Genomic DNA, 26,880 nt, shown 5'->3' with positions numbered 1-26,880 from the left:
CGAAATTCAACTTCACTCTCTTTTCCCTTTCGCCAATTTTTTTGTTTTGTTTGTTTTCTGCTTGATGCCGCGGTATATTGCGTTGCAATTCGCCGAATACTACACGGGGGGACAGATTGACGGACGACTGCCACTGACCATTTCATAATCTGTCGTCCACTCCTAGCTCGTGGCTTCGCTCGTTTGGTGAAAGTATTAATTCGGACACCTTTGACACACCTATTTCACGACAGAGATCCTTCTCCTGTGCGATCGGCTGCAGCGTATCTGGCGAGGGAGTCTCCCGGGGTGGGGGGTAGTACACGCGCCTTTGCTGCTAGTCCCGGTGTCACCACGGTAAGTGGTGACGAGTACAGACGAGTTCGAAGATGTCCTCATCGCCCCGCCTCACCGGTTACACGCTGCGTCCCTCGGAGACATCGACCACGGTGTCGGTAACACTGAACAGCTGCGGCACGGGCATCAAGAAGCTGAGTATCAACGACAGCATCAAGTCGGCCGGCAGCAGCACCAACTCGGGCGGAGAGTCGACCGATCCCCTCGAGTCCGATTTCAGTGGAGAAGAGGAGGAAGAGGAAGAGGAAGTGGATGAAGACGAGGCAGAGGAAGACGAAGACGAAGACGAGGAGGAAAACAGTGTTCGGCAGGATCACCGGAAGGGGGATAGCATCCATCCGAGGTAAGTGGTGCACGCTGCTAATCCCTTCGATCCGGTAATCACTCTTTCTCCGCCCCTCCGTTTTAATCGCCTTTTCAGATTAGAGTCCAAGGAAAGTGTGAAACAAACTAAACAGAAGAAAGAAGAAGCGGAAGACGAAGAGGACGAGGAGGACGAGGAAGAGGAGGAGGACGAAGAGGAGGAGGACGAAAGTTCGGACAACGAACGCAAAAGTCACACAACACCCGTCGCAAAGCCTAGTATAAATCGTAAACAGATTTCCCTCTCGTCGGTCGACGACATCGACGACGATCAAGAGGAAGCGGATCGCAAGGATCCCGTATTCACGAAGCAGCCACAGCAGCAGCAGCAGCAACAGCAGCAACAGCAGCATCGCAATGTCGTCGGAAACCAGCGTCAGCGACTACGAAGCTCTGATAGTGACGACGACGATGGTGTTGATATTCGGCGCGGTGGCGATAGCGATGATGATGGTGGCGATCTATCTGATAAGAATAATAATATCGGCGGAGCAGTTCGGCGCAAACAACCGGAGGACTATGCTCTGGATGATTTTCAAATACTGAAAACGATAGGTAAGTCTTGCTCGAGTGTCCACGTCCTGGTATCACCCTGGGAGTAGCGTCATTACCTTGACGCAGGGGCAATGGGCTGAGCTTCCTGCTCGCCGTCGTCGTCGTCGTTGTCGTCGTTTGGACGTATCAACACCGACCGCGCGCGCATACCCTACACCGACTTCCAGATGTCGTAGTCGCCAACGTGGAGGGTACACGCTCGTAAACCATTTTTATTTATTATGACGCTGATCAGTCTGCTGCTCGGGATTTTGCGGCACGTCGCGGTTTCCCTTCGCGGTCTCTGGTGGTGTGTGGTGGGTTTTGTTTTCGTGTTTTTCTTGGTTTCGCTTGGTTTGATGGCAGAAAGAGAGCACGGCGGATGGGACAGCGGATGCGGACGGTGCGGGCACACTTTACGATCAGCCGTTAGTAGGATACTCGCCTCGTGTGGGGATCTGGGATCGTCGACAACACAACATTCGGCCAAGTAAAGAGGACGGGAGAGAGCGTGAGTGAGTGATCTCACTTTTAATACGACTTTTCCCCTAGCACATTGGCCACAAACCATAGGCAAGATCCTGGCCAGTGCCAGATTCAAGGTTGCGGAGTCTGGCTATCAGAAGGGCAAGCATTGGAATGGCCAGAGGCGATGACCTTTGCCAGAGAAAGAAAGAGAGAGAGAGCGCACGCACGTTGAGGATTGGAGGATTCAACATGATCTTCAAATCGGCCCACTAGCTTGCCATTATCAAAAAAGGAGAGAGGGAATAAGGAAGGGCAAATGATAGCAGCTGGCTTGGCTTTTTGTTTTGAAAACGAAGACTAAGTCAACCGCAGATCAGCGTCAGCATCCGCACATACATTGTAGCCATTGAGTTTGATTCGCTACCGGGTGTAATGGCCAGTGCCAACAATTTTTTTTTGCAGCCACCAGCGTTGGGCCATCGGCATCGCAACCGTTCCTCCCATACACGCAGAATGCTTTTAACTCGGGCAATCTGGCACCACTCCACGTCCATCATCGCTCATCCGCGTGTCATCCATCGCTCCGTCGTACGTCGTACGTGATGGGAGACAATCTGACAGATACACGGGGGGAGCTTGAGACATGGGAGAGGTTGAAAAATGGGGTTCACCTAGCACTAGTGCGTGCGAGAGTATGTCAACGTAAATTCTCCGTTCAAAAATCGATGAATGAATGGGCAGGTTGTACACAAGTCAGCAACACCAGTCAGTACACCTTTTTTTGTCAGTATCGGTGGGATGAGTGATACTGCCAGCGGGCTCTTCAACACGCCTGTCACGCTGTGTCACGCCAACGACGGCAAATACTAATTCTACCGCGTGCTATTGATAGGTAGCGAGAGTGCGTGCAAGAGAACTCATCTACTACTCATCACTCACTCCACATAGTATCACGGGCCACGGCCCGCCAAGAAGCGAAATGCAATTAATTCCGACGCTAATGAGCAGCAGTACGGGAAAAGAATTCCAGTTTATCGTACTCGGGTACTCACAAATGAGATTTTCTTTCTCGGAATTGTAACAGCGGCAACTCAAGTGCTCATTGGCAAGATCCTTATACCCTTTATTAGTATCCTTCATTAGTGATGCTCTATGTATGTTCCATTTTAACAAGCATCTCTCCCAGAACCTTACCAATTAACCGAATTCAATTGATAACAAATGGTCACTTCCGGTGGAGGTTGAAAAACAAACTGTGGGCCGATTGTCGCCCGACCGTCGATTGCAGCTCGCGCAGTATGTTGCTTTGCTGATGAATGTTCCACAAATGATCCAACAACAACAACAAAAAAAGTCGCGATCTATCGTGCGCTGGCAGCCAAATGAGAAAAACACACGCCACGGCGGCGGCGATGCACGAACTTTATGTGGTACGATCCGACGGCACGTCCGTGGGAGTAGCGCATGGAAATGTCCCCCCGAAAACACCTGTTGGCATACGTTTTCCGAGAGTGCCGTCTTTCGATTTTCTGACTGGCTTCCCCCACCCCCTAGGCCCTCTCAAGGATCAAGTGAGAAATGATGAACAGTTCTCGCGAGTGGGACGCGGGTGTGTGCAGCATTTGCCGAGCTGCCGCCGAGCAGCTCATCGTCACGCCGCGGTGTTTTCGTTGACAGTATTTACATTTCGCTTATTTTGATTTGGCTTTTCCAACACACACGAGTTTGTCCTCGTACGCAGCTGGAGCGCATAAGATAGGCAATTTTATGTGCCATCTTGTTTTGCCCATTTCTATCCCACGATGGCCAACGGCACCTGTTCCGCTTTCACTTTGCAGGTCCCTGCATCATCCCGATCCATTTGTCATGTTTTCTACGTAAATGAATTCCAACACCCCTCTCCCTCCCCCCTTTTTTACACGACGCTACAAACGTGGTTGGTGCAAGTGCAAGAGCTTCGATCGATCGATGGATTCGATCATCGTCGTGCGATCGTCGCTGCGCTGGTTTTAATGAAATTTTAATGATCCCACAAGAAAATCATCACACATCAACGTCATTGCGGTCGCGTTGCTATTGCCGAGATACACATACAGGCCGACAGGGGCCGCCGAAGGGGGACCTAAGTGGCTAAGTGGTCAGTTTTCTCGAAGAACCTCGATCGTTGATCGCTGCTGCTGCTGCTGGTGAGAAGTGTGAAGCAGAGTGCCGGTTAACGGTTGCTAATCGTGCTCTTCCCAAGCACCCTAGTATAAATAAACAAATGTTAACAAACGCATCGCTCTTTTCGGACCGCATTGACGCATTGGTTGGCCAGGCCATCCGATCCGATTTTCACCCGAAGTGGTGATGGCGGTTGCTCCAGAATTCACTTGTGCGAGCGTACTTGAACCCGTTCGTTCCCCCCCTGGACGGGTGTGTTGTTAGGTGGCCAAAAACCAATTCCATCCCGATGAGATTACATAACGATTTGGCGCTCTCGGTGCGATGCTGGATGGATTCGCGTGAAAAAAAAAAGGGAACCCGGTGACTAATCGGTTGGAATCATGCTGAATTATGCGGTGGGCGGTGGGGTTCCGAGTGTTCCGAGTGTTCTGTGAGCAGAGTTCCGCGAAGGAACAAAAATGGAGCCAGCGGCACGTTACGAGAAAACTTTGAAGCGGCTTTTCCCAGTTCAATCGACTGGAAAACGTTACGTAGTCAGGTTCTTACGTTCACTGTCGATCTATACTCACGTCACGAATTGGCATGGATTTTCCCGGCATTTTCCCCGCAAAATGTTCATTGCCTTCCGTCCGTCGCCACATCCCTTATGCCATCGTCGCGGCGTACCGACGATGACGATGACGCCGGCGACGACGACTTGGGGGAAACTCCCGGATGTTTGCTGGTAGTAGCGGTGGCGTGTAGCGGACACGTGATATATGGCCGGGACTACTGACCGGCGGCGTCTGACTATTTATGTCCACTTTCGGCCGACGACGGATATGTTGTTGCTGTTGTGCTCTTTTGCACCGTTCATCGTGTGCCGTCGTTATGCTAATTCGAGCTGTCATTTATTTGCGGCTATTGTTTCGCACACAGAAGCAGCACCAGAAGCAGCAGGAGCAGGAAGTGGCCAGCGAAGAAGTAAGGAGGAGGAGGTTTTGTTTGCTCATTTGGTGATTAGCTTAATCCGGATCCGTTTCTGCGTGCCCTGCGTCCTTGCCATTCCTATTTGTCCTATGTTTGCACCGGGAACGGGTTGTGGGTCAATCGAGAATGGTGATTTAACGTTAAATGGAAAATGGAAAATGGAAATAGAACGAAACATAAAGAAAGGTACCGGTTTCAGGCGGTTGTGATGACGTCGAATCGGAATCGGACAAAAGAACTAGACGACTCCTAGACACACGTCGACATCGGGAATCGGTCCCAGGTGCGCTAGGTCGTTGACTTGACCGAGCAGCGAGCTGCAGGTTCCTGTCGCATGTCGCAGCCGACTAGTGGACGAGTGAATTATGATGGCGGCGGTCTATGGCTCTATGGCGCTACCGAGTCAGGATGCAAATGAGACTTTATTGCACTCGAGCCATTGCAGTGCGCCACAATTGCGGATGACACAATATGCTTGCAACACGCAACAGTGACGCCATAATTGCATTGCCCACCCCCCAAAAGGACGGTTGCCGAGCTCAAGAATGAAAACAATATCCGTTTCTAATTATAAAGGCAACCCGGTTTTAGCTGTTAAGACTGTACTCGGAATATACGGATATCCTTCGAGGGAAGGACTTGAACACCGAATGGTTGAACCGTTCTTTTCAGTCCGATAAAATATAGCCGAACAGCTTCAGATTCATGTTACCTACAAAAAAGAAAAAAAGACGAGAATTTAAATGCTGCCCCACCGTACGAAGGCCATTAGTCGGGACGCGTTAAGATCCTACCGAGAACTGCCGGGCGGGCCCCCTTCTTCGTCCTAATTCGAGGGTCGGCAATCATTTGTTGCCACCAGCTCAGTGGCCCCACCGTTCCGTCGAAACCTTTTCGTCCTTCCCATTTTGCGTAGCACCAAATTAGGACAGGCCTCCGGTCCCGTGGAGCTGCTTGCTTTGTAAACATTTCCTCCGCGGGGGAAGGGGCCACGCAGGAGGGGACGCATGATTGCCGAAAAATTGTCCTCATCATTTCCGGCGCTTTGGCCTCCCCCCTTGATTATCCGGACATTGTCATCCGGAGGTACAGGAAAACGTCTCAAATAACACACAGCTGTATGAGGCGCCTCCAGCTCCAGCGTGAGCTATGGACTGAGCCGGAAATACCGGCGAATTCACGGCCAGTCCAGCAACCATCCATCAACCGGAACCGCTTCCGCATTGTCATGATTGCCGTGTGTTTCTGACGAACGATGGCTGGCTGGTCTCTGGTGGCCCACTTTTCCATGCCTGGCGGGTGGCCCAACTTGATATTCTTGGTTGGTTTGTTTTCTGGGAACAAACATGTGCTCGCTACAAAGGGAATATTAATGGCCGCACCCCCATCGTGTCGGATTGAATGCTACCTACAACTGTCAGAATCAGTCAGAATGCCACGCGTCGTCTACGACGCATCTACGTTGAATTTCCAATTTGATCTTCATGCGATTGCAATTGCAGTTAAACGTTAACTTCCCAATCATGATTGTCAATCTTCACTGTCAATTGCTGCGCAATATGCGCATTGACGATTGCTGTGCACACTATACATAGAACCCTGGGCGGAGTCCTTTTCGCGGTACCCTCGAGCGACTCCATTGACGTAGTAAATAGATCAATCAAAGCCCACACACACACACACAGACAGGGGTGTATAAAATGATACCTCACCGTCCAGTCAGAGCAGGCGCGCGATATGAAGAAAGTTTGTTAGTTCCGCGCTCCACGGTTGCGACCGTAATTTTGGGCTGTAAAACGTAATGGATGTTCGTGCCGGTTTGCCATAATGTAAGATAAAGGTTTTGTTGATTTAAGGAAACGGAGCGGCACAAAATCCGCTTGCCGTCGATTATATTTCGCCATCAGCTTTATCATCCCTCCCGCGATCAAGCGGAGCGATGATTTCTGACGGAGCCAGATAATAAACCTGCCGGCCTTGTGCTCACCGGCGCTACGGCGGATGTCGGTTGGATTGGATAAAGTCCAATCGAGGCGTGCGGCACGACAGATGGCCGCCCATGGTGTGCATCGTCTTGTCCGTATGCAGTTGGACGGCATTTATCATTCGCCTTCCTGACGCGCAGTTTTGTCCATCCATGCCTGTGGCGGAGGGGGCCGGCAGGGATGTGACCGCCATATTAATAGACATTTTGTCACTAATCTTTCACGAAGCATCATCCTTTCGGAGTGACTCGTTGACACTCTATCACAGAGGGGGTGGTGGGGGGGTTGATCGCGTGTTACACACACTCGCTTGTCAGTCTGAACCACTTCAGACACTTGTAAAGATGCCCCAGCCCAGGCCTTAATCCTTGCTCGCGTTAACCCACTTCGTACGGCTTAACTTTATATCCGTCGCGTCGCGTTTTCCGACTTTATTATCGCTGTAACGAAGTGAATATAAAGTTGTCAAATCCCTTCGGTGTATCATGCCCCAAGATCTCGCCTTCTTGCCCCCTTCCCCCCGGCGGGGACGGGACGCTGTCTGCATCTGTTCGAAGTGGAAATTTGTACTCGAGCAATCTTGCAAAACACGTTACCGAGCCTATTTGGGCGGATACGATCGTGTCGGTCGTGTTGGGCCGGTACTGCGTGTTGTTTGAGCAAACATTAGATAATTTTATTTACTTTTACGTGACCATGACCACACCGACCACTACACACAAATACTCTGGCCGAGTTGGCTTGCATAGTGAGCCATCGTAATAATAATAATAATAATAATAATCATCATCATCGTAATCCTGGGGTGCAAACAACAACTTGTAGAATCTAGTCGTTGAATCGGTGAATCGCACGGTGAGTACGCGATGGTACGAGCGAGCGAAACTGTGCGATTTCAACCCCTACTAGGCGCCTCCACCACTATTAGCCCGTGTGGTTCCATCCACTGGCCAACGTCTAAACGTATTAACATTTCATCTCACCATCTCACCTGCCACAAAACACACACATACACATTGACACAGCCAGAGCACCCCGAATGGCACCAGGAATTGCGCCGGCATGTTGTGGGAATTTTATTTGCATTCCCATTACACACGAAAACAAAAAAAAGAAGCGAGATGCCACGCCACGGGCAGTACCGCGGTTTGACATTAAACCATTTAATTCATTTTAATACTCCCGTCGAAACAAATCGTAAAACCATGTTTCGACAACGATGAAGACGACGATGTTGTCGTCTGTCCTGTCGACTACTGGCTACGTGGTACGTCGGGTACGGAAGTGCCGTTGTCTATGTTCGCCGGTACATCGTGCCTTTGGCAGTGATTGATTTAGTTTTAGGTGACAATGTCGTCGGCTTCTTCCTTCGGCTCATGTCAAAGCAGTGAGCCTCGTGGGTATCTGCTCATAGTATCTCACACGCCTACACACACACACACTCGCATATGCACACCAAACGGTACAAGTATCCAAATTTAAATTACTCACCATTAAATTGGCCAACGATTGGTTGTTTCGGAGGGTGCAATCTATCACACACCCCTCCCATGTGGTGGTTCTATCTTTTTCCCCAATGTTGTTGTGCGCGGGGTGGGTTCTTGAATTTCGCTTCAACTGTCTCGAGGACGAGGATACCACGTGCTGTGTTGTAGCGGGCGTAATGCCTCCACCAGTGCCGACCAGTGGCCAGTCAGAACAATGAACCGATGGTAAGCAGCTGCACGGCCCGGAGCGGACCCGAAACTGATTATTTACTCGTCCCGATCTCGCGTTCGCGTGTTTCTCGCTACCTTTTTTCTGCCACTCCACAGGCGCTACGGATGTGCGCGGAGAAGACGCCTTTTTTTCAATATAAAATGCCCGGTGTGCCTGGTCACGGAGGGGCCTCCTCCCTCCCCCTCCTGGTGGTCGCAGTCCGTTGGCTTTGAAGTGATCCAATGATATTTGGGTGGTTGGCCCACCACACCGTGCATGCTACTTCTCCGTGTATCTTTTCGGCCGATAGAAATCGCGTCCGTCGCGTCGCGTTTCGTGGGGTTGGCCTGTTTGTTATGATCAGCCCGTGTGGGGAGGAACGTTGCGGCCGCTTCTATGGTACGCGCACAGGTTGTGGCAGGTTGACATACCGCCCGAAAACAAAGCTGAACTAGCGCGCCGACCCACCGACGGCACCAGCTTTAAGTAGGATTAATAACTGTCTTCGAAATTGCCCGCATTTCTGCTTAATCTTCGTGGCGTCGCAGGCAGAGTGCGAAGGTGGAAGAAGGCTGGTGCCGCTCTATCAGCGCGTGCGGAACCGTTCGTTTGATGTTAGGCAGCAGTTGGTCGCTTAAAGTTTCTGCTCGCTGGAAGTTTTATTTGAACTTTCATTAACTTTTCGGTTAACTTAGGAGAACTTTACCTTGCACGGTACATTTAGTGTAGTTGATTGGTTGTATAATAGAGCATCACGAATATCGCGTACCACGCAGAAACGCTTTGTTCTTGACTTACTACCAGCAAACGACCTTACCTTCTTTAAGAAGAACTCTTCATCTCTAAAGATCGGAGACTTTACGGGTTGAATCGTCGTCTGCTATTTTTATCGGATGTCTGGTTAATCGATTGTGAGTAACTGGTACTGCCGCATACGCACATATTCAGTTTCACTATTTCCCTTATGGTTACTTTGCTAGTTTAAACAAGACTCACCTGTCCGTATACCCTGTGCTGCCTTTTATACTCTAATCGTAGGCTACTAGGATCGTCTTTGTCGAGATGAAAAGACATCGCCACTTTCATTCGCATCGATCGCAGCATCCTTATTTATGCGCCATCGCCATAAGCAAACATCAACATCGGAGTGCCTCATCGACCGCTGTGGTCTCCTTTACCTTTACCCGCAACAAACCATTCCACGAAGACGATGACGATGATGACGAAGGGTGAAGAGAGTCCACTTTGGAAAGCCGGAAAACTAATTAAAAGAGAGCTTGTTGTGAAATAATGGGAAAATTCGATTTCGATTCTCGACCCCCAAGGATCCTGTTGTTACTACGTAGACTCCGCGGTATCGGTGTTGAGCTTTTGTGGTAAACTGGTGAGCGGAAGGTGGGTGTATCGCAGAGATAAATAGACTTCACCATCACTCCTCCCCGCCCTGCCCTCTCCTTAAAAGGATGTGGTTAGAGAGGCGTTTGTAGATATCGCCCTGACGGTCTGATCGAATAATTCCTCGCTGATTGGTTGATTGAGACGTGAGCTGAACCTACACAACCACCGCGACACACACACACACACACAGAGTTCTGAGGCAGGCCAGATGTTGACACTTGCCAGTAATCCAGCGATAAGAGATGGAACCAAAAATAGCATTCTGGTCAATCCTGAAGCCAATAATCCGTTTAATTCCATGCATTCACCGCCGGCGTTGCTATCGTATCCGGCTTACGGACCGGAAACAGGGTCTTGGTCTGTGCTCACGCGTTGAGGTCCCTTGGATGGTTGTGGAACGTTATATTTCTTATCGTGCTCTTATCCAGGAACCGTTGAGAAGACGGAAAGATGTATTTCTGTATTCCCCGAAGCCTGCGCTTTGTGGCCGGCTTATCTCGCCGACTGTCTTCGCCCTTCAACCTTGACCTACACCTACGATAAGAGGGGTGCTCGCGGTGCCAAGGATGCATTTGATTAGACCAACCAACCTCTACGGCTTGGCGTCATCAAACGCAATCAATCGAACCGTTGCAGTCGGATCGTTCTATGCGACGACGGGAACAGAACGGAATTGAACGATGGACTGGCACACCCGCTTGGCCCGCTTCCCTTCTGGCGCGTGTATGTCACCACCATCCGACCGCGAGAGGAAATGGGTGGCCCCCATTCCGCCGTTCTCGCCCCCATTCGCTCTACATATGATTCCGTTCTAATTTTAGTTAGTGGCGGCGGTAGCGGATTGAAACACGACGCCAACGGCACTCCCCAAACGCTTCCCAATCAAATGTTGCACTCGCGGCGTACGGATGAGGGCGTACGGCACGGCTGGTGGCTACGTCGGAAGCGCACGCGGCAGCAAAACAACAATAAAAAAAGTTGAGAATCGATTTCCGATTCGACGAGGTGAGGCGAGGAAAATATTGATGCCGATTGTTGTTTCCAACTTCAACTCTTAACACACACTCCACCGGCATGAGGTGGGATGGGGAGGATGGGGTTGCACTGGATAGATCGCACACCACCACCATCACCGGAGGACCAGGAGAGGGCGGGCGGGTTTGACGAAGCGAGCGGAACGTGCAAACGCGCGTCGTTTGCGTTGTGTTGTCCGCCAATTTCGGACACAACACAACATCAAATGGTAATGGTTTAAATTGGGAACAGTTGAGAAGAGTGCGAGAGAGAGAGAAAGAGAGAGAAAGAGTGGAACGGAACGCTGGAACCCCCAATTGCATGACCGCACGGGTGGCCGGAGGTGGCCGCGGAGAGTTGTTAGTGCGAAAATAGCGTAAACTGACGCACAACGTGGTGTGCTCCCGCTCCCGGCCGGCCGGCCGGCCTCGACCGCATGGTAAACATATGTCAAACCACCATAACGAAATCGTCGATCGCGGCGGCCATGGTTGCCGGCGGTTTGCGGTCAGATCGCTTGGAGCTTGGAGTGTCTCTCAATCACGGGCCACGCTGGACGGCAAGGCCAATGTCAATGATACACAACATTGATGCGCCGGACCCCGGGCCGCTCAAGACGCTTCGTCCTGGAATGTTTCTAGAATGGTCCCGGATGGGTGTGTCCGATGATGCTGCTGTTGATTGTGGTGTTGTCGCTACAGCGAACAGCGAACAGGGGAACAATTGGCAGCGGTACGCTAATCAAATTGTTGTGCCTCGATTTAACACAACAGTTTTACCAACAAACGCAACAAAATGGCGTAAAGTAGAAAGCCTACTCTAAGTGCGTAGTAGAATGTGTGTTGTTGAAGGCCTATGCCTCTTTATTTGTCCCCGTACCGGTGTCACATATTTGTCCGGACAATTCTCGAGTCTCGTCTTCCCGGTCTCCCGCCCCGTCCGCGGAGCTCACCGGTTGGTTAGATCGATTCGATGCAGTGCATGGATCACTTCATTAAAGTGTACGGCGGTAGTGAGCGTGGTACGTGCTGTTTGTTCTAGGTGTCTGTTTCTTGTGGCACCTTTTCCCCTCTGCGCGCAGTATGACGTCAATGGCCACGAAAGGAGTTCCACCAGCCGGGTCCGGCCAGCCAGCGTTTTGTGGCGTTGAATGAAAATGATGGATGGCTGGATGGTTGGCTAGTTGGTTGGTTGGTTCGATGTGCAATCGCCAGCAAAAAGGCGAATCGCTCGTCCCTCCTCGAAGAGCGATTGTGCGAAAACACTCACTGGACACTATGGACCCTAGGGTCGAGCGGACCACATCTGGTTTAAACCGTAATCCATCGATCGTAATACAGGACGCGTCGAGCGTATTTTGCATAGTCGTGAACCCTGTACGGGGAGGTTTGTCCGGTTGCCAACATAAATGTTGCAGAAAATTTGCTTGCCTTGGTCCGGTGCCAAAAACCGTTACATGATCTACATCACTAATTGATTTACATGCACGCAAACTGCTCGCTCCCTTTGGGGGCTGCTGCTGGATGTTTGAGACCGCCATTCCTGGGTACCACTAATCGCCCGACATCAAGGATTCTGCAGCAGCAACAGTAGCAGCTGTTAAAGGTCTTCCAGTTCTACCGGGCGGCCCGGAGTGTAGTAGGATAAATGTTGATTAGGGGGCCACAGGAGCTGTTGCTCAACTTAATTAATGCACGTCAAACAAAACCCCTTTCCCCTGGAAAAGGCACCCTGGTCGATGTGCGGCGCTGACGCAAATAAGCGGCTTTTCTCGGGTCTCGGGAAAAACGGAACCTTACTTTCAGGAACGCCGCGATTCCCAAAAAGGACGGCGGGGGGGCCACATATAATTTGCAATTTTGGCGTGAAGCTAGGATAGGGAAAGGCAATTTGGTGGACCTAGCGATACAGTGTGTTAATTGGTTTGGCTTAACCGCGCTCGAGCACAGCGGAACGGTTCCGGGGCACCCCCTGTTCCGGAACATTACCGACGACTGTCATCCGTTAAGCAAAACACCGTCGTGCAACATCTGGCGTCTTCTTCCTTCTTGGGGCGGGGGCAAGGGGGGGGGGGGGGGGCGGTAGCAGTTATCGCGAATTCAAATTGAGCAACTGTCGCCGTTAGCGGTCGGTCCGGGCATCCACCAGCCACCAGCGCCAACGAGCGCCAACATTTGCACACCGCCCGCGCCCTGGTGTGCGGTTCGTAAGTTTGTTGTGGCGCGATGATAATCATATCGGACGGCGACAGCGCAAAACTGCACCTATATGCGGTGCAACAGCTGCAGCAGACCTCTCTCTCTCTGCTTTGTTTTGACTTGTTGGCCCTCCCCTCGATCTCGCGTCCACCCCGAGTGTCTGTCGCGATGTTTTCCTCCCACGGCGTTGCGTGGGAGATTATTTTGGCGACGCTAGGCGGGCGTGTGTGTGTGTGTGCTGTCGGTGTGATGTCCTAGAGTGGTCACCACATCAAACTCATGATACGATGATCGCCCTCAACGGGAAGGGCGACGTATGGCCGGTTGTGGGGTTGGGTTTTGAATGAAAATTTTATTTTTAGAAGATCACTCTCTTTTCACGGACACCCACCGCCGGCGAAAGAGCAAACTGAAAATTCCCCATTCGCGCACCCCTCTGCGTGCTCCACCTTTTTGCTGCTGTTGCTGAACGCAAGATATGATGATGTGTTGGCTCTCGAGAGTGGCGAAAAGTAAGGGGGCAAGGGGGGATGTTGACGCAGGGGACAGGCAAGCAGAGGAGGGAGGGACCACGCGGCGGATAACACGACCAACTGAGCAATGTGGCAATGAGCGATGAAAGTTAATGTCATGTTTCGCACTTGGCTCCGTGCACTCGAGAAATGCATTCTGCATTTAGCATTTTCTTCGCACTTCGCACCTCGAGCCGAGTGCATCCCATCCCAACCCGTGGGTCTGCCCGATCGGAACTAGTCACAACAAGGAGAATAAGCCAATAAATCGTATTCGAATTCGATCACGGCGGCTTTACGGTGTTCGTGAGGTGTGCTGGCATTCAGTAGCCACTGCAACACTTAAACGATATGGCACGTTCATCGAAGAAAAGCAGTACTACATCAATACTTATTCTGCCCTTCTGGATCGATAGAGCTCAGGATTTTGTTCTGCTGCATTGGAATAATTCGTCAAAATATTGAGCAAGAGAGTGTCAATAGATCGTTCCGTCATTTTTTTAGGGTTCTTTCCTAATATTGTATATTCTTGAATCCCATATCGTATCTAGTAACCGTTGCCAGTTAGTAGAGACGGACAATCGAAGTAGACACACACACATTAGTTGCTGAAATCGCATCCAGCGGTTCCGTTCTCGATTGCTAACGCTATTATACCGTAGACTGGTGTAATTATCTGTTGCCTCAGCAGCAGTATCAGCAGTATATTTGCATTAGCCAAAGGCGTCAAATGGTCCCCCCGGGGGTGAGGAATTCATGGACCTATTAAACTCTCGACACTGCGCACCTGTGAAGTGGTTTTCCTTTCCGTGACCGCAAGCACTGGCGGGTGCAGCGGTGATTCTCACCATCGCCAACTATTCTTTTTCGGTTCAAGAAAAGAAACCATTTGCGTGCGTGAAGTGAGAAACAAACCTTTCCACCATTTACTCCACTACAATGGACGCCCAGCATGGAACGATGGCGTTGCGTGGCGTGTCGAGTGAGTAATCTCTCTCTCGGTGGCACAGTTTATGTGTGGCCCATAAACGCACATGATACGATTGCACCAACAGAATGGCGCAGGGGAAGCCGGTCTACGGTGCTCTGTCTTTTAACGGAGCAGAGTAGACGAAGCGGAATCTGAAATATGTGTTCGGTTCGATGCGGTTTTTTTGGGGGCGAGAATTATGCCAACTCATCTACATACGCCCACCTACGGACGCCCACGTTACCGTGCGAAGAAAGCAAAGAACCCAATACAGCTTGCTGCGATGATCCATCATAAGCGGCGGAATCTCCGGAATGCCGTTGAAATTTTGGCTAATGAGTTTTTTGGAAAACCATCCGGGCAGATATCGAATATCGATTACAGAATGCCACGGAAACCAACCGAACCGCGCTCCCTGGTTCCGGAGCATGTACCGGAAAAGGGTGCGTTCGAAGAAATAAGCGTACTCATCAACTGCCATAGACCTTTGATCAGCTCTTATCGATTGCTATCAAAACCGGGACTTCCCTCGGCGTGCAGGAATGTAACCATAAGACAACTTGACAACCCCACCCTTCACTCTCGCTGTCATATGCCGATGTCTTGTCGCTACAAGACGTCGGGCTTGAGGTTAGTGACACATCCGATCCGGATGTACTACAACCTCTCGATATCGGTCAGAAAGAATTGGACCGCCTTTCCGGACGAGTGGCCGACGAGTGTAGAAGCGGCAGCTGTTGTCAAATGAAGATTGATTGTTTCCTCGCGCGCGGCACAACAATGCGGAGACTGGCCACAGTGCGAGATGATGCGGGTTGCGCTCACCTTAAGTGAAATGCGATCAGCTCATCAATATAAATTAATCGTCGTCGAGTCGAGCTCCAAAAACCCCGCCATTAGCGCGGGAAGCTATCTGGGAACAAACAAGTTGTACGATGGATTGTTGCTCGACAGATTAGGTAGGAAACAGTTATTGAGTTGGTAAAACGGTTACCATTTACTGTTTATCTGCACCGACAAAGATCGGCACGATGCTTCTCTTCGGGAACGGTAGCATGGCGCTGGATGGATCGATTTTGATTGATGACCTCAACGGAGAGGTTTCGCACCAAATTCCAACCGCTTGTTTGTGCTGCTTAGTCCCATTTTTTTTTTGGTACCAGGAACGGCGAAACCATCATGATCAAAACTCCAAATGTGCGATTGTTGAACATTGGATGGTCACGTTTTGTTTTGGGGAGATCATTAACGGCCATTGGCCTGATCTTAACACACCCAGTGTCGGTTGAATCGTTCAAAAAATTGTTTCTATTTTTCAAACCTTACCAACGACATTTCGAAACTCGAAATCGTGCCCTAATCGAAGAACGGCGAGATTGCTCTCGCTCGACGGTGTGGATATGTAAAACAGTAGGTCAAGGACCACCAGGAGGAGGAGAAGGAGGAGGAGAGTGCATGAATTCGGGGGAAAGAGGGTGCGATATTTTTAGACAACGCTCGTACGGTAGGCAGTAGTAGAAGAAAGTACCGGTGGTAGTCACGGGGCCAGAATACGATCCTCCATGCGTGGCACTAGCAAGTGCCTTTGCCGGTTTCCGATTACCTTGCTTACGCGAGTCAGCATAAGGGTTAACGTGTGTTAGCTCAGGGCAATGGGCACTTGATCTTCAAAGCATCCTTTCCCCCTTCTCAAGGACCTCATTTTCGGAAAGCTACACTTTCCTAGCCACAGTGACAATCTGTATCATATGGATAAACAACCCAGAGGGACAGCTCCAGCAGAAACGCAGCAGTAGCAGCAACCAATTCCAAAAATGCTGCTAACTACGCCGTAAAAATGGGCGCTGCGCAAATGAAGGAAAAAAACCCCGACGCGAAAATACGCAACAACAATGAGCAGCCCCCGGGTAATTCCGCGTACGGTGGTGGCTACATTTCGCGTGGTTGTTGCTAAACACCGGTACCTCAGCTTAATGCGCCTTCCAAGAAGCTCCTTAGCTCCGCTGCCAGTCAGTAGCCGCTAGTTCGTTCTGCTCCAGTTAACATTTCACTTTAACGGCTCGCAAGCTCGCGGGTTTCGACTTCGCGTTTTCGGTTGTTGTCATTTGAGCAATTTTGAAGCGTGAATTAACACACCTCCCCGGCCCCGGACTGCTACGGTGCTCCGGCGGGATGCGGTGTGCACACGCCGAGAAACCGCGCGGGGATGGATGCTGGGAGCGCGGAAAATTACCGGAGTAAGCCCGACAAAGCACCATAGTATAGCTTTTTCCAGCACCCCGTTTGGAGCATTTTCTTTTAAGCATTTAATTTTGCATTTTCCAGCCGAAGAAAAGCGGGTAAAGAACACCGGTCCGGACCGGGACCGGACTTGACCGACCGCCGGGGCATCGGTATGATTAAATCTAATTAATATTTTAATGAGCCATTAACATCAATCTTGCGCCACTTTGGGGACTTTTCTTCTGTCACAATAATGTCCGGTCGAGGGGGGGGGGGGGGGGGTACTGCGAAGGGGTTCCCCTTTCTCGTCTCGTGCTTATCTGCATGAGCCACCGCGGGTCGAGATGTAGTATCAACAATAAATCTCCTCGACTTATTATTAGCGATCGCGCTCCGTCCGAGAATCGCCATAACGACCGCAAGATCGAGATGGATCGTTTTGGATTGGATCGTGGGAACTGCTCGGGAAATGCTTACCTCCCCGCGCCCTCTTTGGGCTTCTCCACCACCACAAATTTCCTGCCATTCTTTTCCGCTTTTGGGTTTGGTTTTGGGGCCCGTTGTTCCGCCTTAGTTCCGGTCGGTCAGAGATCGGTTGCGATCGATTTAAAAGCCAGAGCAGCGCCACCGCTCACCGATCCACACAGCTCCGTTTCCATCATGTCGTCGATGCTCTCTATGTGGCAGCATAGGTGGAGCCTCAAAGTGAAAGATGGACAGAGGGGAGAGAGAGAGAGAGGGTGAGGGATTAGGTTCCGAATGAAGACATCCGAAGCAAAACGAAGGTCTAGAAAATCTTTCTCTTCCTCCGCGTGCGCTGTTAATTGGATTTTTTTTCTCCTCATTTTGCCGTTGAATTTAGTTTAGTCTTCTAACACGGTGGCCGCCCCGGTCTGGCGGTAGGAAATATGGCGGGATCACAAAGCGAGCGCGCGAGAGAGAGAAATCTTTCGAGTTATGTTTACATTTACGACGCACCTTTCGACGCTCCCGGTCGCGAACGGATGCTGGTGCTGCTGCTGGTGGTGCATGCTACGCGTATGTGATACGATTCCGATCGGATCCATTCTTCGTAGGAGTTTTAATTAACCTGGCAAGGAATCTCATTAGCCGGCACGAACGACGAGCATCAAATGGCGGCCACCGCCGGGAGCTAGGTGTAGGCTGGCAGGCAGATCAATAATAAACCGTTGCTTTCACAATTTGTTCAAATAAACACCAACGGTTATATGCACAATGCATCGAACACTTCGCCTCGAAGCGCAAGGCCTTGCTGGTTGACACGGCCGCCATTTAAGGGGGCGCTCTTCACACAGTTACAGTTTTGGCACCCTTGGTCGGTCCCCCGGAATGGTCGCAACATCCCAGCACCATCGTGTCGACGCCTGCTGTGGATGCGCGAATGGATGGAGGAAATGTTTCACATGCCAGCACACTCTCACTCTCACTCCATCCATATAGCACACCATATCGAGCATCGAAAAATGCTCCCTCTGTCTAGCCCTCCCGGAGTCGATGCTCCAAATTCGAAAGGAAAAATAGTAATTCACTGCATTGCACAGTGACACCGCGTGCCGTACGCGAACGAGGAGTGGGGGAGGGGAGGCCTCTTTAACGGATAATTATTGATAATTGATAAGAGCTATTTCTGCCTTCTGGTCTTCGGCGTGCTGTTTGTTTCTCGTCGCGCTTGTCGATGGGGTGGCGATTCCACCTCGAGGGGTGCGATTCCGAGATGCTACGACGTGATGCTGCGCGTGCAGTGCTTTATCAATTAAAAAGCAGCTGGTGGCCAAGGGGTTGGGGGGAGAGGTTACAAAGCTCCTCGACCACCCCGGTGAACAGCATGGCGGTGAGAGCACTTACCTTAAAAAGTAATTTCAGCTCGCCCCGGCTGTCGTCCGGTCGATAACGCCTGGTTAGTGCAACAGCAGCAGCAGCAGCAGCAGCCCCGCTGCACCGCTGGACGCTGGCACTGACAAAACGGGGAATCTAGTTACAGCGCATCGGCCGGTCATTGCCTGTGGTCTTGAAGAAGACATGGCGGGCGACATCGCTACCAATATCGATCGAACGTAACGTTGCCATGTTAAGGGGGAGGCTAAGGTTAATTTTGAGCTCATTTTGAAGTTTTTCTGCTTATAAAACTATCCACCTTCATTTTTCTGTAATAAAAACAAACATTATAAATTATAACTTTTAAAGTACGAGGTCATAACTTTTGAGATCGAAGTTTGGGCTAATCTTTGGGCTAATATTTCTGTGGTCTACATCTGTAATATTAAATAATTTGTTAAGAGGCCTCCGCAAAAATAGGTACCTTTTGCGGTGCCCATCGTAACTTTCTGCTGCATCATCTGATCCACACGATACACAAATCATTTTTTTTTAGTTAGATAATAAGTTTTTCGAGCTAGCCCCGTCGAGTTTTTCTGGAATTGCTCATTTTTCGATTTTTGGCTGATTTTAGAAGTTGAAAAACTGATGCTTTCTACGATTCTGCTACAAAAAATGTGTTTTAGGTAATTAAAAAAAAGCAACAACAATTTTTATGAAAACTTGACGGAATCACTTGGCAAATAGTGTAATTTAACGTCTCGCCAATCAGTCAAAAGTATAAAAAACTGATGCCAAAAAACAAAAACAAAATACCTTAGCCCTCCCCTGAATGAAATTGGTTCAAACTGATGCAAAGCGAACTGATTGACCGGAGCCATCTCAGATTCGCGTTGCCAAACAATAGTCCTCCATCACTCTGTTGCACCGTCGGCGACTGATAAACGAACGATGGAAAGTCCATTATCGAACCGCGCCCTCCCCCGAGAACAATCATAAAACTGAAGCAGATAACTCGCATTCGCCCCCAAGAAACCGAATGGCACGGAAATCATTGCTGCACGTTATGAGAGAACTGCGTGAACTGCTCCGTTGGCGTGGACCACTTTCACCGTATCGCGCGATTTTGCCAAGGGCAGACCACGTGGGCCAAGGGTTGGTTCAGTGAAACCGCGCAAAACGCAGCGTGTATTGTTCATCCTCTCTTCGCGCTCATCTCTCAACCTCAACGCAGCTTGGTGAAGATGTTGGCAATACAAAAAAAAATGTAGAAAAACATACACACACACACACATGCGCGCGTACGAGAGGGTAACAACGTGGTTGCCCGGGGATCGTTTCCTTGGTAACTCCACCCGTCACCGAGGCCCCGCGAGATGGGAAGCCGGTTTTTTGTGGTACCGGCGAGTCTCCCCCCCCCCCCCCCTGCTTCGTTCCGTCCCGTGGTCCCGCCATTAAACACGTCGTCACCAAGTAACCCAGGGGGGGCTGAAAGACGAAAAAAATCGAGCGAAACCAGGAGCCACGGGGAGAGCTGAACTGCACCGCGAGAAGGAGCGCGTGACTTGAAGAGCGAAGTAATCAAGGAAACCGAAAGTGATTGCGCCCGGTGGCTGGCTGGCTGGTTGGCTGGCGGGCAAGACAAGTGAAATTCAATCCGTCCATGTCCGCCGCACACACACAGCAGATTATGTCGATGGAGCGGACCAGACAGACAGACAGACAGACTGGCTGACTGGCGAGTGGTACGCGAGAAATTTCGATTCCCGCTGCTTCACTGACTCATGAGATGATTGGCAATGTTTTCGGCAATTCACTCGCGCCTTTTCGTGGGGAGGGGAGCTCTCTGATCCAGGCGCGCACGGAGAGTAAGCTAACAAAGGCCCCGCTCCATCCACGCGGGAATGTGCCATTTGGGTCATTTCGAGAAGACGAAGTGGAAATCTCGCAACGAGATCACACCTTTAAGCGAACGAACGAACGAACGAACGGCGGCTTTCTAGTGCCTCCGGGTGCACCGGGGTGGTGCTGTGGCCATGCACTGGCCAGTTAATGCCGCCAGGTAATGCCGCTCGCCAGTCACAACGAAAAACAACAAACATAATGATTCATCAAATAAATCAACGGGGATCGGGACTGGGGTTCGGGTTTTTACTCACACCGTCGATCCCGAGGCTACGGAACTGACGTCTTGGCGCTTCGTCCGGGGATGAAGATAATTAAGGGTGCTTGCCCCTTCCTCCGGGTCCCCGCCCCTTCCCCGGGTCCCCGCCCCCCGGGGCCAGTCAACACGATCATCATGAGCTTCGAATCGATCGAAAGGAAGGCGCATACGAAGTGGAATCGAAAGGAAGTCAGGAGGAAGTACGGAGCGCAAGTGTTCATCATTCACTTGGACCCATTCTTTGGACAAGGATGGATCCTTTGCTGGCCAGAGATTTTGGTGATCTACTCCTCCTCTTCCTCCCTCTCCGTCCGTTCATTAATAGCCGGTTCCAATCAATCAATCGAAGGGGACGAGGTGGGGACGGGGGCATTGTGGCGTTTCTATTTGTTTTCCATTAGCCATGGGACACCCTACGTGCGATGCCATGTGCGGTACTCCCGGACCCAGGGGCGAATTATTTGAATTTTCATTAAACACATCCTCCTCCTCCTCCTCCTCCTCCGCTCACCTGCATCCAGCATCACTGCGGCCCCGGCCCCAGCCCCGGTACCCAAGGCCTTCAAGCCGTAGACGGTGTCACACTCTCCATCGGATGGGAGGTGTTCCAAAAATAGGTTTTCTCTCTTTTCCAAATCCATACACACACATACACACACACACACACACACACACACACACACAGTGTCGGTTCGCGTCGATCCACGCTTCCTATTGCGGAATCGTCCTCTCCACCGCGACAGACCCCGACCTGTCCCCGGGACCTTCAGTGTCAACCACCCAACACTCCGTGCAATCGCGTGCTTCGCTCCATCGCTAGTGAGGTGCGGTGTTGTTTTTTTTCCGAATGTTCGGATGATGCTTCGCGTCCCTTGCAACGGGCCTTGTAGCGGGTGCAGCACGGGGCGCACGTTGTCGCGCGAAAGCCCTGCCAGGAACATTGCCATTTTCCATCTTATTTTTAGCACCTTTTTGGCCAGGCCCGGGGCCAGGGGAAGGGAGGGAGGGAGGGAGGGAGGGACGGCGGTCGTCCTTTGCCCATGTGGCGAAACCAGGCATGCAGGCAGGAAGCAATGGGTGCGAAAATGGTTGAACGGAACCTTAATTTTGTACTACAGAAAAATTAATTTTCTACGTGCCAACGTAGACATCCCAACGGGGACAATGCTTGTCAATCAGTTACAGATTTCGATAAGCATCATCTTTGTCACTCTCGTCGCGTTTCAGACGACACCGGTCGGGTCGGGGCTACCTCATATACCCAACGAGTATGCTGTCAACCCCTCGTTATAGCACGTGTCGGATTGGCTGTATTGCTAGTTTTGGAGCTAAGTAGGCTAAAGGTAGCAGGTAGCCATTGTCGAAGTGACTGTTACTTGGATCCCCACATCGGTCACAATTCCGGGGCGGCGTTGTACTCGCGTTATTGCGTTATTACAAACTGCACACTGCACGAGGTCACGAGGTTTTTCCAACCGAAACGAAGCGCGCCAGCTGGAAAAAAATGGAGCCCAAAAAGTGCAACAAAACAAGTCTCTGTATGTCTTAATAAACGATTCGCCTTTAGTTTGAAGCGAGCGCCATGAACATTATGTGCTTAAAGTTGGCGAACTGTTGCTGTTGTACTGTACATCCAATAATAAATGCTCCGATCGGATCGGATCCCATGGTCCACCAATGGTGCGAGCTGATGGTGCGCTGAGCAATTGCCCATCGTAATGGTTATTGAACCGCGAGGAACACCTTCGACACCACGAAACGGTAAACCGTGCCGGTTTGGTCCGAGCAAACCACGGTATGGTACGGCACCCGGTTGGAGTCGTCTCAGTCACGCGTTTGTTAATGGTGATGTTTTGCGTAAACGTTGCGCACTCACACTCTCTTCGAGCTGGCCGCGTGACACATGACCATCATTTTAAACAATTCAATACCCTCTCCAGCTCCAGCGGATAGCCTTTCAAGCTCCTGTCGGAAGTGGAAAGAAAGTTGGCGGCAAAGTTGCATCTTGCATATCCCAACCAACACAATCACAATCCAGCGCATCCAGCGCAATGCATCGCGCAATGCAACGCGGGATGAAAAATGGGCTTTTACTTTTCCCTCCAGTACCGCGGAATCCGCGAATCGTCTGTTCCAAGTGAGAGAGAGAGAGAGAGAGAGCGCCCGCCAGAGAGAAGTCTGACCATCTGGCAGCTTGTCCGGCATCGGTAGCGATGGTGGTGGTGTGTGCATCCTCACGTGCACGATCCGCACGTCCCGCCAAATCGTGTACAAATCGTGTCGTTGGTCATCGTCGTTGCTTCACGGTCAAACGCCAGGTCTTCTGGTGACCGTTGTCCATGCACCATGAATGATGCATGAGGCATTTGCAGCCTGTGGAACCGCTAACGGGGTTTGCGGCGGTTCCTCCGAACTCCGAAGAGGCAGTCCGAGCTCATTGCCAAAACCGATGGCGAAATCATTTGCGAGATTACTCCACGCAACTGACCTTCCATCGGGAAGGCATTGCTTTTCCTTTGATTCCCAATAAACCATTCCAACCGATGACCGAGGGTTACCGGGAGCGTAGTAACCTGCGACTTCTTAGCGGAATGCTCGAAGAGTTTGTGATTCAATCGTTTTAAAAATCTTCAATCATTTGGTTCACAATCTGAGATTATCATCAATAAGGGGCGATCAATATCGAATTGATTCATCGTCTCGCATCGCATCGCCATTATGCTGCTCACCCCATCCCTGGTGGTGCGGCACCCCATCAATCGCTCACTTACTCACGGAGCTAACGGACGTCGCGACACCGTGACATCGCCGCGCGATCGATCGCCAGCGCGCGGACCTGTTGATGAAGCGATTCCCGCGCAAAAGTCCCCTGCCGGAGGGTGCGTGTGAGAAGAAGTTGGGCCCGCCGGCGGAGGGGAAGAGAAAAAACACGAAAAACCCCTTTACGAATCCCGAACCGTCGCGTCGTCGTCGTCCAGCTTCACGCTAAAAACGTTTAGATGGTCATCATGGAGCGGCGGTACCCCCGCGGGCTCCCCCCCCTGATGGCGGAACCTCTTCCTTTCCGGGGGGTGTCCCCTCGTACTAGGGGCACACACAACGGGATGGAAAACGTTTGTTGCAAGCCGCCACGGAGTCACCACGACGAATCGTGCGTTTGCAGTGCTGCTGCTGCCGCCGTTTCTTTCTCTTCCACCTTCCGGCGATTTCTCGCGTCCAAACAACGTGGTTGGTGCGGTTTGCGACCTGCCAGGCCAGCGCCAGCCAGCCGGCTAGCCGGCAACTCGGGTACTCTCACTTGCTGTGTCTTGTTTGCCAACACGGAAAAGGGGAGGGGGGGGGGAGGAGGTTACCGGTAGCCGGTTCATTACCAACACGTGATAACAACGCATTAAAAGCGTCTTCGATGCGTTTCTTACGTGACATTCCCTGTAATTCACACGACGTGACGAGCGATCCCAGTGTGCCGCGAGAAAGGTGCAAACTGATTTTCTCGCTGTTCCGTTAATTTAACCCTAGGGTTACTTGGATAAAATTCTTTTTCAGGCATACATCGTGGAAGGAACCGCAGCCGCAGTGAGAGGTTGAAAACAAAATCGTCACAAGCGATAACGCTTGCAGAACGTGGCCACTCTACGTGGCCCATCGCGGAAGTAAGACATCTCCTGCTGCTGGCTCATTAATCACCCGTAAGCCTGTGGATGGATGATTGACCGGTTGTTGTTGTTGTTGTTGTTGTTGTCGTTGGTGTCGCCGCACCGCATCTCTAAAATTGACCCCGGGCTCCCGTGCCCGTGGAGTGAACGAAAGCGAAAGTTACCCGCCGGCGGTGAAGCGGTTTACAGCGTTCGCTGGCTGGAGGCCATTTTTGACACAGCGCGCATCACACCGATATGGAGCTGTGGAGCTCCCCCCCCCCCCCCCCCCCCTGGCATGGTCTTCTATCACGTTCACGTGTGGATATCGGGCGGACCGAATAGGCTTTCTCGTTGCTGCTACACTTGGAGCCTGGTACTCCCGGCCGCTCCCATCAGTATTATCTAACGTAAAGCAACCGGCTACAACGGACTGACTTAAGCCGAAGACCGGCAGATAAGACTGGCAGACCAGCGGGCCGGCACACTGCGTGTTAAGTACCACGAACCACGTGGTGAAACCGAATCGGCACGCAAACGTCGCCGACGTTGGCTAATTAAACGCTAAACAGCAGTGCGCCAATATGTACGATGCGTCTGCTGACTGTTGAACGGAGAAAGGTACTAGCTTCAGGCGTTTGTTGCCGGAAACAGCCGGCCCATTCCAATTGTGCGCAAACTTGTCGTGTTGGGGTGAGATGAAGCTGCGAGTCATTGGCCTCATCGTCATCGACGATCCAAATATTTAACAATATTTTGACGCTGTGGTCATTGATTCCCACGGCTGTAATTGACAATTTCAAGGTTATGTTTACAATCACGCGCAATTCATCGCGATGTCCGATGATTTCCCCCCAAAAACATGTGTTCCCAAATGTGTCCGAATCAACCAGCCAGGCGTTGTGACGATGGTACCATTAGGCGGAGTAATCCGGTTGATGCGTGATTGCATAAATTCAATCGCATTTCAATGAAACCATCCGTGTACTTCTGTTACTTCCACTGAAACCATTAGCATCGATCAATCAATCGGTTTCGATGTCATCACCTTCCCCACACCGCCACCTTCACCTTTCCTCGTTTACTGGACTGAAAGGCTCCCAAAAGTCACACAAATCATTAACAGTGATGTGGTTGCCCCTACTTCAGTTAATGAGGAATATGTTTTCCACATAAAACGTTAGCATTGCAGGGTAAATATCTCACTGGACTCGTAGCCTCACGAGATTGTTTAATTGTTAACTATTTATTCATCTACGTCACGCGTTTACTGTCGGTAGGAAGCATGGTCTCTGTTAATTACTTAGCTGCTCCGTTGCTGCAAGTCCCGGGTACATATGCTGGCAAAGGGTTTTCCATTTTTAACAACCACCAAAGGCGTTTTTCACGGTACAATGCATGTGAAGTGCAGTGTACACGGTGTTGCATCCTTTCTTCATTCACTTGCCCTCAGCGATGGTGCACTGCAAGCAGGCATAGTGTTACTTGTTTGCTTTTCCATCCATTTGACGTAGTAGGCTAACTCGGCTAGCTCAGACTACTATTCCCGTTCCCGAAGTGGGAACACTTCAACATTGTCGACCAGCATTTAAAACCTTTGAATCATACGGCCTTTTTGCTTTTCTTTCCACAGGAACTGGCACGTTCGGTCGGGTGTGCCTGTGCCGCGATAAGATCACCGATAAGCACTGGGCCATGAAAATTCTGGCGATGGCCGACGTCATACGGTTGAAGCAGATCGAGCACGTGAAGAACGAGAAAAACATTCTGCGTGAGATCGACCACCCGTTCATCGTTAACATGTAAGCTGCGCGCGGGCGCTGGAATGTTGCTTGCTGAAAAAACGGCACTCCTCCTCTATTGATCTGGTTCTGCTTCGTTCTGTGTGTTTCCCCCCTCACATGTCGACTACCAATAGGCGCTGGAACACCAAAGATGACTGCTGCCTGTACATGCTGTTCGAGTACGTGTGCGGTGGAGAACTGTTCTCGTATCTGCGAAATGCCGGCCGGTTTGATGCCGCAACGGCCAACTTCTATGCTTGCGAGATCGTCCTGGCGCTCGAGTATCTGCACTCGCTGTCGATCGTGTACCGAGACCTGAAGCCGGAAAATCTGCTGCTCGATCGCGACGGTCACCTGAAGATCACTGACTTTGGGTTCGCCAAGAAGTTGAAGGATCGCACCTGGACGCTCTGCGGTACGCCCGAGTATCTGGCACCGGAAATCATCCAATCCAAGGGTCACAACAAGGCCGTCGATTGGTGGGCGCTGGGTGAGTAACGCAATGGGATGTAGCCGGTCCGCCGGGTATATGTTGTTTGATTGTTTGATGAAGCGGAAGACGCGCTCGTAAATGTGGTGTGCGCGTAGCGCAATAAATCCCACCGCGGCACTGGTATGGTACGGTAC

At 51.0% G+C, this 26,880-nt stretch overlaps 1 protein-coding gene across 1 annotated transcript in view; it reads left to right on the top strand.

Annotated features, from left to right (window-relative positions):
• LOC125957132 (cAMP-dependent protein kinase catalytic subunit PRKX) overlaps positions 1-26,880 on the top strand; it is a 29,885-nt gene that overhangs the window by 1,787 nt on the left and 1,218 nt on the right. Inside the window, exons 2-5 of the mRNA XM_049689612.1 lie at positions 234-679; positions 758-1,254; positions 26,103-26,271; positions 26,388-26,743. Coding sequence (XP_049545569.1) covers positions 369-679; positions 758-1,254; positions 26,103-26,271; positions 26,388-26,743 — 1,333 coding nt within the window. The 5' untranslated portion in view covers positions 234-368. The remainder of the gene's footprint in view (positions 1-233; positions 680-757; positions 1,255-26,102; positions 26,272-26,387; positions 26,744-26,880) is intronic.

This window comes from Anopheles darlingi, chromosome 3 (genome assembly GCF_943734745.1).
Source record: "Anopheles darlingi chromosome 3, idAnoDarlMG_H_01, whole genome shotgun sequence".
Taxonomy (NCBI): Eukaryota; Metazoa; Arthropoda; class Insecta; order Diptera; family Culicidae; genus Anopheles; species Anopheles darlingi.
This window is presented reverse-complemented; position numbering and strand designations above follow the sequence as displayed.